Raw genomic sequence first — 13,046 nt, 5'->3', positions numbered from 1 at the left:
TTGTTTCGCTAAAAATCCGCAGTTGACCACAGAGTAGCCGTAAATTACAATGAGGTTACTCGAGGCGATGACGGTTGCTATTGGCTCCGTAGCTACCGGCCTCACCCTCCCCACAATACATATGCAATGACACGCATCTTCGTTAATCTTGAACAATCTCTCAAACGTCGGCCCGCTATCGTTAATAATTTTCCCATCTCATCACCAGGCTATTTATTTCTTGTCAGCTCCGGCTAATCACAGTAACGTTACGAAGCGTGAACGCTCCGACTGCAATTTGTCATCAGTTTCATCAGTAACAAGAGATGGTGTTTAGTGTAATTCAAATCTAACACAAGTCGACATGGCTTGACACAAACTAGTTGATAGGAGGCTTGCCAAACGAGCCACAAGTGTCAGCGAGTGCCCACCAATCAGCAGTCGGGACATAGGTTACATGGATTGAAGAACTCTTGATTAGGTATGCCGGCGGTTATCTGTAGTTGTATGTCAACTGCGGGTGTGCGATGACCTGGCGTGGGAGCTGTAACACCTCTGAAGTGGTCAGCGGGAGGCGCACAGCTGCTGCGACCAGGTGAAGATGACCAGCGAAGGTGGCCACAATTAGTTCGGTGCCATTCGAGTTTCTCACGAGCAAGTGGAAAACACCTATGACAACTCAGAACCCGTGGCAACTGTAACGTGTGCAAAGGAGCAAAGATATGGGATATGTGTGTCGTTCGCGTATCTACTAGCACGGAACGCTACGGTGATAATGATGAAAGACACGGAGTGATTTTTATTTATTTTTTTTCTCGATGCGACAATAGCGCTAACGGTTGACATCCGAGCAGCACATCTAGCGGCTGCCAAACGCACCTATATGCACCCGAATAGAGAGGGAGGCTCCGAACCCTGTTTGGTCATGTTCAGGTGTCCGTCGAGACGATGGGTGCTTGGGCTGACCGTACTAGTGTTAGTTGTGACGGACTCAGTGTTCTGCTGCGGCCCAGGTAGGGGCGGAGGAAGGCGAAGGATTCCGCGGAAGCTAACACCTCTGGTTTTCAAGCAACACGTTCCCAATGTATCAGAGAACACTTTAGCGGCGAGTGGACTTAACGAAGGCAAAATATCTCGAGACGATGCTAGGTTTAAAGAACTTGTGCCCAATTATAATTCGGATATCATCTTTAAAGACGAAGAAGGGACAGGAGCGGACCGTTTGATGACTCAGGTAAGACAAAGAGATTTAACTGACACTGAGATTTGGGTGCGTCAGTTTCTTCAAAATTCCTCACTCGCTTTCTTACACTTTTGCGATGGGAGAAAACAAAAGGGGTGGAGAAGAGTTCTCTGTTCGACAAATTAGCTTGGAAAAAAGAACAAGGGTTACTTATCGGCAATGAAAACTTCCTTACCTTTAAAGAAATTTTAAAAAATACTATAAATGATTTTTACAAAGACTGTGAAAAGCGCTCCTCTCTTATTTCGTTTTATTTACTCTCTTATTGTGCAAAATCAACGTACTCTTAGGAAGAATAAAGCATCTTTCGGAAACATCCAAACCATGTTGCAAATTTTCGAAATTTCAAGAGTTAACTATAAACTTTCTTCTAAGACAAACCGTTCACATTATTTTGTACATTTTTATCCCGGTTTAAGTTGGCTTAAAAATTTCTTCCTCCGCAGAAATCTGTTATAACTGAATGATAGCTTTTAGAAACCGAAATCTTGAAGTTATTTTCTAACTTCAAGATTTCGTACTATTTCGGCCTTCAGTTTAAACAAATTTAGAATAAAGCAACCCCGTCAACTGCTAGAAATGATTAGGAAATCTCATTGGAAACATTTTTCCGTTCCTTCAGACCAGCGATCACAAACACGGATATAAACTACACCCATAATCCTTAGGATCGCTTTACCGCTGCTATTTGTAATATGTTTGCCTGTTGCGTATGTAGAAAATATATTGAAATTTGAAGAATGAGAGATCAAATTACAAGCTGCGCACATGGATCTGTACAAATCTGCGGTATTCGGATGATGATGATGAAGTTAAATGTGTTCGGTTTGCACTAGATCTGTTTAATTATTTTCAGCATTCCTGAAACGCCTTACCTGCTATGAAATCCGAATTTTACTAATCCAGACTTATGATCCAGTACATGCAAATCTTTCCTATTATGCGAAGTTTCCGAGAAACTTAAATGAGACACAAGACTTTGTGTTAGCTACAAAGTACAGTATATACGATAATATTCTTGTAATCTCTGTCTCGTAAACTCCTCTGACTCTATTTGGTCATCTCAAACAGATATACCGAATTTGACACTTGTTCAGTCGATTCAACTGAATGAATTAAGATTATCAAACAAACGAAAACCAGTGGCAGCTCATAAAAATAAGTTTCATTAATATATAGCAATAAAAGATTGCAGTCTCGCATCCTTAGTTTTGTGATTGTACATTGTCACAAAAAACAAACAGCGACATTCATTTTCATATGTGCACTCCAGGACGTATTGCTGCAAAAATTGAATCTTATGAGTTCTGAGTTTCTCATTGACACATATATATATATATATATCATATGTGTGGAAGAATAATCCATATCAATAATTTAGAATCTGAACGAATTCGAATCTGATTCCTCCCAGTTTTCTTTAACTTTTTTTTTTTAGTATGACCAGAAAATACTTCGTTTTTTGATTCGCCATTTCTTTCTTTGAAAGTAGTGTTTAAACACCCCACTGTTCAAATAACTAACTGACTCCAGAACTATTTTAACTCTGGTTCAGTTTTCCCTTTGCGATTAGATTGCTTCATTACTTTCAACCAGCGATTAAGCATATCCTATTCCAAATGCATTATCGAAATTTGTTTCAAAACTTTCAAGCGTCCGCCATTTTATTATATTCGTAGCTTAATTACCGATTTTATTCAGTCGTGTTAATTTATTTCATTTGCATATTAATTTTCTTAATTAGTAAATCGGTCCCTCTTAAACTAAATTAGATTTTTATCATTTACTGTTTCGCAGATTTTCAATACACCGCAGCCTCTGAATATCTTTCGAGATTACGTTCGAACATGATCGGCTTTGATGTTGCGGTGTTTGTTAACTCCAAATATGGCGCTACAACTTCAAAAAATTCGTTTTCAAATAGCGGTGTCGTATTAGGCAGCGATCAAAGAAAGCTCGCAAACAGAGAGATTTCTAGGAATATATAAGGAAGTATGCGTATTTCGTGAATTCAGTTTGAAATGTTTTAACCGGACTTCAGCAAATAATTACACTTGTGGTATGATAACTGCAACGCTGTCAATAATTGAAACTGAGAATTAAGTTTTTGTTGTATATAAAAACTGTATTTTTCGAATTCAGTTTATTAAAATGATTTTATTATATTTCTATGCTATGTATTTTGAACGCAAGACTACAAAAATTGTAAACGATATGTAAGTACTCCATGAAATTTATAATGTATTAGTTGTTTCTTTATAGAACTTTTTTACAGCATTCAATTTTGAATTAGTAAACTGACAAATCTAATATTTTTCTCGGTATCGCAGTTCTAAGCTGGTGAGACAGAATAGCATTAGCATTAGTAGAGGCATATGATGCAAGAAAGCAAGCTTATTCAGCATCAGCCAAAAAAAAAAAAAAAAAAACCCACTCCCATTTCACCCCTCCGTTCGTTCGAAATACCTGTCCAGTTGAGCTTTAAATTTGTTTAGGCTATCAACTTCAACAACAAGTGATGGAAGTCGGTTCCACCAACCAACCACCCGCTGGCCAAAGGCAAATTTCCGCACATCTATCCGACATCCGTCCTTCCGCAATTTGAATTTATGCCCTCTGAGGTGATTATTCTGAGCAAGATGAAGAATCCCATTGGCATTGAGCATGCTCAAACCATTCAAAGCCTTATACACCTCTATCAGATCACCTCGCCGGTGCCTAGTCTCCAGACTCTGTAATTTGCAAAACTTAAGCCTTTCTTCGTAAGAGCAACCCTTTGTTCCAATCACTAATCTTGTTGCCCTTCTCTGTACCCGTTCCAGCAGCTCTACATCCTTCCTGAAATGAGGCCTCCAGACCTGTATACAGTACTCAAGGTGTGGCCTGACCATTGCCTTATACAAGGGAATAATCACATCCTTATCCCTGCTAGAAAAATTCCTGTATATCATTGACAAGACACCATGAGCTACTCTTGCAGCCCGTCTGCACTGCTCAGAGAACTTCATATCTGCCTGCACAATTACCCCCAGGTCCTTTTCATTCTCCACCACTGTCAGTGTAGTACCACAGAGTTGATACGTTGCTCGGGGGTTACTGTTTCCCATATGTAGTACTTTACATTTGTCAATGTTAAACTTCATTTGCCACCTCTCAGCCCATCTGTTCAACCTTTCCAGATCCTGTTGCAGCAGCATAGCATCAGTAGTGTCCTTAACGACCCTGCCAACCTTTGTATCATCTGCAAACTTGGACATTAAACTTGATATACCATCATCAATATCATTCATAAACACCGAAAACAACAACGGACCCAACACTGAACCTTGAGGAACTCCACTAATAACATTAGTCCACGTTGAGCAGTGTCCATTGATTACCACTCTCTGTCTTCTGCCACTCAACCATCCCCTTATCCATAGCAGCAATTTGCCTCCAATACCACTCTGCTCCAATTTGTGCAGCAGTCTTCCATGTGCAACAGTATCAAATATAAACTTACAGTATCAAATATAAACTTACATAGTTGCTAGTAGTAGAAACAGAGATTTAACTGATATGAATATAATACCAAATTTAACATAAAGGGCACCGATCTAATGAGCTTACTTATAATAGCACAAGTTATGCATGCGCTTACTCAGTAAGGCTTTACGTTGACGGTATAATGTACTGTTTCATCAGCAATCCCGTTCCCAATGCATACAAATGTATTATATCATATAAATCATATCACAAAACGCTGTATTCCACACAACACAACACAGAGACTTATCAAATAAATATAAAAAGCTTTATTTTTAGTCTTCAAAATCAGTAATCAACAATAATAGAATTAAATAAAATGCACAAAAGTTACATTTATCGTTTACATTTTATATTTAAGCTAAATCGTGATATGTTTATTCGTATCATAATAGGCATCTACAAAATGTTGTTACAAAAAATTCAACGCTAACATAGAGCTTCAACCTTTCATTATATATATAGGATTGAATATTAGAGAAACTGTAGTGTCATTATATTACTGTGTTTTAGATAAAATTAACACAAAAGAGAGCATAAAATTGTCGCTGATATTATTTTTGCACAAATTTTATGATGCAGTTTCCTCATTTTAGAAACGTCCTACAAATTGAATTGTAATATTTTTACCCGAAGACTCAAAAATTAACTAATATTGAAAAGCTTTTCGAAAAACTCCATTCATCCTTTCATAACTGGAAGGAGAAGAATGAGTACACTTGCTTTTTGGACACAAACATTTTAATAGGTAGTGCGAAAGGAATGCATGTGTTTTTTTAAAATAGTGTGACGTTTTATAAAACATTAACTGCATAAAAAATTCCTGTCACGGATCGAATTATTAATTCCACATTGATTATTGGATCACACATAAAAAGTTTAGTCCACGCAGATTTTGAAGCAATCGTTAATGATAACAAATATCCCACCGCCCACAACAAAGAAAAAATAATAATAATAAAAGAGTATTCGTAGTAACAAATTTGCTATGGGTTATATTATATACAGAGACAAAAAATAATAAATAAAGGTGCTGTAGTACTGTACAGAACACCATTAAAAAGGAGGAGGGGTAAAAGGACAGACCTGCATATTGGCAAGCAAAAAGATGGATGTCCAAATGAAACAAACTCAAAATGAAAAATACAGCAAACTGAAATAAAATGAAAAAATTGGTCCGGTTTTTTTAATAGCGTTATATATAACAACAATACTGAAAGGGAAGAAAGCCGATATAAATATAATGGTCAGAATTCAAGGAATTTAGCTAAATAAAAATTCAGCATATCCCTATGCCGAGCAGGTCTGCATCAGTTATATTAAGGCAAAAAGGAAATTTTTTAGAGGAAGCTTAATAAATTGATAACTATAATTTGAAGAATGGAAGCACACTCTTCGAAAAGTAAAAACAAACGAATTAAAATTTTACCAGTCAAAAAAATCCCGATTATGAAATGTCTATATTTTTTTATTTTAAACAAACTAAAGCCTGTGTTTCAGCAGCTAATAAAATAGGAAATAATTCGCAGTAATCGGTGAGCTGAAATAAAATTATGCATTTATCTTTAGCTTTCAGTCTAGCCTTCCGAGATGCAATTAGCAAAAAACAGATACCGAAATTACCAGTGGTTCATGAAATGACCACAAATACTTATGATCTGTACTTCAGAAGAAATTATTTTAAAAATATCATAACTGAACTTATTTTAGATAGTTCACTTATGTACTGAAATTAATTAATGGCACTTAGATTTCTAAGTGATTTCTAACTATGGAACTTAGATATCTAAATATTCCAAGCTGTTAATATCGAAATTATTACGACTAATTAATAATATACAAAAAAGCCGAAATGAAAAATCAAATTCATAACAAATATAGAAAATAAACCAATGCCACCTCATTCCTCTGCACAGTCCTTTCCATTCCGAATTCAAAGGGCTGCCTTGATTACGCTTCAAGTAGCTCTCTGAAATCGTAATAATACAGAACAGGTTTTTGCTGGCGCTTTCTGAGAACGATATGTTAAGTTTCCTAGTAAACGTCAGGATAATGAAAAGAGCAGCGCAACATTAACACTGCGCTAAACTTAGGAATCCACATAGATACTCATATATGCAATTCATGAAATTAGAGAAGAGCTCGTGCGGTTTGCTGCGAATGAGCACTGAGGAAATAAGGCGACAAAGGCCACGCAGCATACGCATTATTATTTACGTGTATTCTACGTGGTAATTGGTGAATTTGGCCACCACTTGAAAACTGCTTCGTATTCGGCAGTAGTCGACTGGAATAAATCATTCTGGTGTGGTGGTAGCCATATCGCCACAGAGGATACTCAAAATGCAGCATTACACGCAACAAACAGCACGAGGTGAAACTATCTTTTTTTTTTTTTTTTTTTTGCACTTGAAGCTGGTGGTATTTTTCTTATTTTGGAAACCCTTCGCTTGATTATTTAAATTCAGTATTTCGCTTTCTGTATCTGTATAAGGGGAAAAAAGGATATATATATATAACTATGAAAAAAATCATAGAATTTTTATAATAACGCAGTAGGGAGAATACATTACAACACAATACAAAATAACAGGTTACGACACAAAACTTGTTAAAAACAACATGATCAAAAAACGACATACACCTTTAACAACTGCAATATGTATCACACTTCCGCCACTAAACTCAAGACGAAAGGGAAGGAGCGAGATAACCCTTACTGCTATCAGTTAAATGTGGTTAGTATCACAACGAAAAAAAATTACGTTCTAATTAAGAATTTCAGTTTACTAATTGGGTAACTTTCTTTAAATTTTGTCTAAACTTTATAAGATGTTATTGGTGAGATAAGACCAAAAATACCTTGATAAAATGCATTTGGCTGGTAACAAATTTATTTACAATTCTTGAATGCTCGAAAAATGGACTATCTCGAAGACTGTGCAAAGGAACCCTGGCTGGGTTGATCAAAGAGCACTTTCTTCTCTGTTTTTTTTTGTAAATTATATTTAATTTTACCTTTTGGAAATAAAACTCTAAGATTTCAACAGCATCTGTTTTCTGAAGGAGAACTGAGCCGAAACTACAACAACAACAATAATAGCCATGTGGTATATTGACTTCATTTTACTATTAATCTGAAGACCAGTGAAGAGATTGAAGCCATGACAAAGAGACCTGAAAATATGTGGGAATAACGCAGGCTCAACAGCTAGAACACAAGGAGATGAAGGCTCACCTGACTAAGAATTAACATCAGAGACTGAGGAACTTGCTAAAATCAAAGCTGAATGGCGGGAACATAGTCAGAGCCATAAATACTTACACAGTCCCAGCACTAACGTACTCCATCCGGATCAAAGATTGGACTAACAGTCAGCAGGATAGGATTATGAGATCGACTAGGATAATAATGACCAATAGCCGCCTACACCACACAAAGTCGGCCATCGAGAGACTGACCATATCCCAGAAAGAAGGGCAGAGGAGGATGGGGGTTTAATAGACCTCACTGAACAAGAGAAGGCGATTAAAAACTTGCGGGATAACTTCCAGGAAAACACAGAGCGAAACTACCAAGCCATAAGGATAACAGAAAACGGCATACAACACTCAGCCTTAACAAAGAGACCCACTCGCAGAGAAAAAAAAAACAAAGACAGAAAGATGGGAGAAGGAAATCCATGGCACACAATGACCTCCAAGACTACACTGATAAGGTGGCTTCCAATGCATGGCTGACGAGTGTTGCATTGTGCTTTATGTAATGCAACACCTAAACGTTAGTTCAACTCCCCCATGGTACACTGTGATGAATACAGAACCTTGTAAAATGACCAGATATGAGTACGGTTTTCTCTCTGCGAAGTGTGTCTTGTTTTGTTGTTTCTGGCCATTTAGCTACTAGGGAGCAGCGATCACTAGGAAGGCTGCTCCCTAGCACACGTCCACGCCACTAGGACGCGAACCACGACAAGTGTACTGTCAAAAGCAAGTGACAAGGTAAAAACTCCGCATACACTGGAGGAAAAATCAATTCCAGTGGATGCTTGTAGATCCTGTACCACTGGAAGCACAAACAGGCAGTACCAGCGAAAAAAAAAAAAAAGTAAATAAATAAAATAAAAGTAATGAATAAATATAAAATAAAAGTAATGAATAAATATAAAATAAAAGTAATAAATAAATAAGACGAATGGGAGGCTCTTTCCCGAGACAGAAGGATTCATGCTCGCCATCTGCAAAACCAGGTAATCAACCAGAAAATACATCGCTAAGGATCCCAGAGTGAAAGATGACACATGTCGACGATGCCACCCAGCCCCAGAAGCAATCCAGCGCATCACCGAGGGATGCAAGGTGATGACCCAGACAGATCACATTCACAGACACGGTCAGGTCAGATTGCCAGAATAATACATCAGAAGCTAGCGCAAAAATACCAGTTGATCAAAGAAAGTGTACCGTATTAAAAGTACAAACCGCAGGCCATACTAGAAACCCCAACTCACAAAGTATACTGGGACCGTGCCATAATAAACAAGGCGATCCAACACAACAAACCAGACAAAACTTTCATCGATAAGAAGGAAATTGCTACCTATCTGATCGACACAGCAGTGGCCAACACCAGAAACCTCCAGAAAATCTACGAAGAAAAGTTCAGGAAGTATACATACTTAAGACAAGAAGTCAAAGAAATGTGATGTATGGAACAAGTAAGGACCATCCTGATCAACGTGTCAACCACAACATGGTAGTAAGATAGTTCCACGAACAACAGTAATAATAATAGCAACCGGACGCAACCAACCATGCCATGCACTTGGTGTACCAGTCTTGGGGCAGAAAAATTGAATAAAAGAGAAATTTTTTTTTTAATAATAATAATAGCTATGTGGTAAATTGATTTCATTTTACTATTAGTCTATAACATAATAACTTTGAAATGAAAAACATACGAATTCATTTTCTTCATGTAACTGGGTTCTACTAAAATCACAGTTTCCAAACTGTCCATGCTGCAAGCGCAGATTACAAAATTATCAAGCTATAACTTTTAAGTGGTATTTTAAAAGTACACACAAACAGATGAGCATGATCTCTGAATTTGTGAAGTGACCAGGTATTTTCGGACCCTGGAAAAGACCGGGATATGCGTCCCTTCTGATACTGCAATGGATAAATATAATCACATTTTGCCCCTCGGTATACAACGAAGCAAAAATAAAGCTGGTGCCATATTCATAACAAGGTTTTCAATGTCGCTTCTTCTAATATTACTGCTGCTATACTGTACTTCCCAGTATAGGAAATATAGCAGTAGCAATAGTAGTAGTAATATTCCCAATAATAATTTAAGGTCGATTTCATCATTTCACCAATCAGTGTTGCCACTTTTCTTGAGAAAAGTACCAGCAGTACGATCTCTGTGCTTGGAAGGCGGCAATAAGATGTTGCAATACGCTTTCCTTGTATGTACTGTGAATCACAAACATTGATTTTGGTATTCATCTGGCTCTTGAATGTATTTTTCTTTATATTTTTATAAACATTAAGTAACACTTATTTTAGTGATATGAAAACCATAATATTTTAGATACCATCGCATTACATATTTTTTATATTTCTGAACAGTGTAGATGTCGTACATAACAGCGACATCTAAATTTTGAAGACGTATTACCTTAATAAAACTAGAAAATGCGCAGACATTTATTGCAAAACTTTTGACTGCCTTTGGCCTTAGACCAATAGCTTCTGTCATATGAACACTTTATGCGACTGCAGTCGCATAAAGTGTGTTGTATTTCGACGAGCCTTAAAGACAGACCACTAGGTCACACAGATTCGCAGTTCACATCTAGTTTTCTTCACGTTTATCTTTAACGTTAGCTAGTTGTCAAAAGTCCACAAGTGTTGCAGCCAGTTTTGATTTGGGCCACCAAACATAGCAAAGGATGTAAATTGCAAAATATCACTTTAAAAATCCTGGTAATACGCGTGCTATAAAATCTACTAGCCTTAACGGACAGAAATTCACAACAGATGGATTTAATAACAGATTAATTTTTCATAACAGAAGGATTTAATAATAATAATAATAATTTATTATTATTATTTTCTCCTTATGGTTTTTTCCCCCATCCCACGACGGGATAGAAAAAAAACCCATGAGGAGAAAATGGTACCAGGTGAGTGGGATGGTTGTTATGGCCGGTTACTATCATTGGTTAAAGAACTGTCGGACTATCCTATCCTATAGGTGTTCAGAATTGCGACGTTTTGGAGTTCCTTGTAGGTGTTCTCTGGGAAGCCTATTGCTGCTAGGCTCTTTAGTAGTATGCCGGTGGTTAACACGATGATCGGGATGGTCGTTGCTTGTTCCATATGACCATCTCTTTGACCGCCTGTCTTAAGTCTACGTACTTCCTGATATTTGCTCGTAGGTTTTCTGCAGGTTGCCAGTGTTGGAAATTGCTATGTCGATCAGTTAGGTAGCCTTTTCCTTCTTGTCGACGAGGGTTGTGAGTGTCGTGTCTACGATGTCACTCTGGGTGATCACTCTGCGCCCTGCGGTAATATGTTTGAAGGCATCGTCAACATGTGTCATCTGTCCCTTCGGGTTCTTGGAGATGTATTTTCTGTAATTCCTGATGTTGATTACCTGGTGTTGGAGGGCGAACATGAATCCTTCAGTCTCAGGTAAGAGCGTCCCGCTCGTGAGTCATGCGTTGGAAGCCATTTTATCTATGTGGTCTTGAAGGAGGCCATTATTGTGTCTGCAGTGGAGGAGTGCCTTCTTCGCACATCTTTCTATCTTCGTTTCTTCCGTCTGGGCAGGAGAGATCGCACCCTTAGGTTAAGCAAGGGTATGCCCCTTGTCTGTCTTTAATTATGGCTTGATAGAGTGGCGCTGTGTTTTTCTGGAAGTAATCCTTCAGGTTCTCAATCGATTTCTTCTGTTGTTCGATGAATTCTGTCAAGTTCCTTCCTCCTTTCCGAGCTGTGATCAGTCTCTCCAAGGCCGACTTCGGGTGCTAATAGCGCGTCTTGGTCATCATTTTTTTTTTTTTTTTCTTTTTGATGATCTCCTCTATTCTACGATCCCGAAGGACTATGTTAACAATGAGAATGCACAGGTGTTTATGGCTTTAAGTATATTCCCTCCATTTAGCTTTGCTTTGTGCAGTCTTCTGAGCCTCTAATAGTTAAAATACCACTAGAGACTCAAAAGATGAAAATACCAATTATTATTATTAAAGAGATACGCAGCACGAAACGAGAACTCGTGGCAAAATATTATATTCAAAGCAGAACCAATGGAATGAAAAAATATCTCTTTGCATTTCTATTTTTAAAAATGGAAAGCGGGCTGATGAGATCTTCCCTGTTGTGTAGTTGTCTCCTAACACCAGTGACCTTCATATTTACCCTTGGATCCATAATTACAGTATATGTAATATAGCGGGGACAGGACGACTTAGAGATTCATATGTCTTTATTTCGACCTCTCTCGAATCAAGACGATCCTCACTCAAATTATAAACACCACTGTTAAGAATGAAACATACGTATTCAGGTATATGATTTTTCTGTTAGGCATATACTTATTTATTATAATTATTATTGTAATAAATCTAGACTATACTACTGATTGCTCCCTGAAAAGTGTATAGTTTTTAGACCAGCTATTTAGTTATTGATAATAAAGTTTAGGAACTGCGACTGCAGAGTTTGCGTGCGTGTGTGTGTGTGTGTTTGTGTGCGCGCGCGCACGCAGAATATTATCTGTAGATCACTGAAGTCTCAAAGTAACATCAAAAACAAATAACATTTCACGCAACCCGCCCTTTCTCAAACATTCATATGAAAGATACCGTATCGGAATTTGCCATAACTTACGGTGAAGAGTAATGATATTATGGAAGAAAACAAGAAGTGAATATACAACAGATTTTCTCAATTTCTTGAGTTTTATTCAGCATTAACTGAAAATCCAGTTTTGACCGATTGTGGTAATCAAAATTATCGACCTTAACGAAACTTGTGTGTAGACGTACAGTAATCGTCCTATTTTATTTCTGAGAGAGCCTTGAAACCCTAATCAAGAAAAATTTGTGAAAATTAAACATATCAATGTATATTAAATTACGAACAAAAAAAACAAGGCGAAACAGTACAGCTGCTTTTCAGACTTATACTGAAATATTTTTAAGCAAATCAATTTAATGCGATTATTACAAATTAAGATATCGATAATTAGATATAATCTGTTTTATTCATTGAGAGAAATATT

At 37.3% G+C, this 13,046-nt stretch overlaps 1 protein-coding gene across 1 annotated transcript in view; it reads left to right on the top strand.

Moving 5' to 3' along the window:
* The first annotated feature begins 511 nt into the window (after positions 1-511).
* LOC150088307 (sonic hedgehog protein-like) overlaps positions 512-13,046 on the top strand; it is a 155,067-nt gene continuing 142,532 nt past the window's right edge. The window contains exon 1 of the mRNA XM_090370698.1: positions 512-1,213. Coding sequence (XP_090226824.1) covers positions 863-1,213 — 351 coding nt within the window. The 5' untranslated portion in view covers positions 512-862. The remainder of the gene's footprint in view (positions 1,214-13,046) is intronic.

This window comes from Mastigoproctus giganteus, chromosome 3, assembly GCF_048544385.1.
Source record: "Mastigoproctus giganteus isolate SK-2022 chromosome 3, ASM4854438v1, whole genome shotgun sequence".
NCBI lineage: Eukaryota > Metazoa > Arthropoda > Arachnida > Uropygi > Thelyphonidae > Mastigoproctus > Mastigoproctus giganteus.
This window is presented reverse-complemented; position numbering and strand designations above follow the sequence as displayed.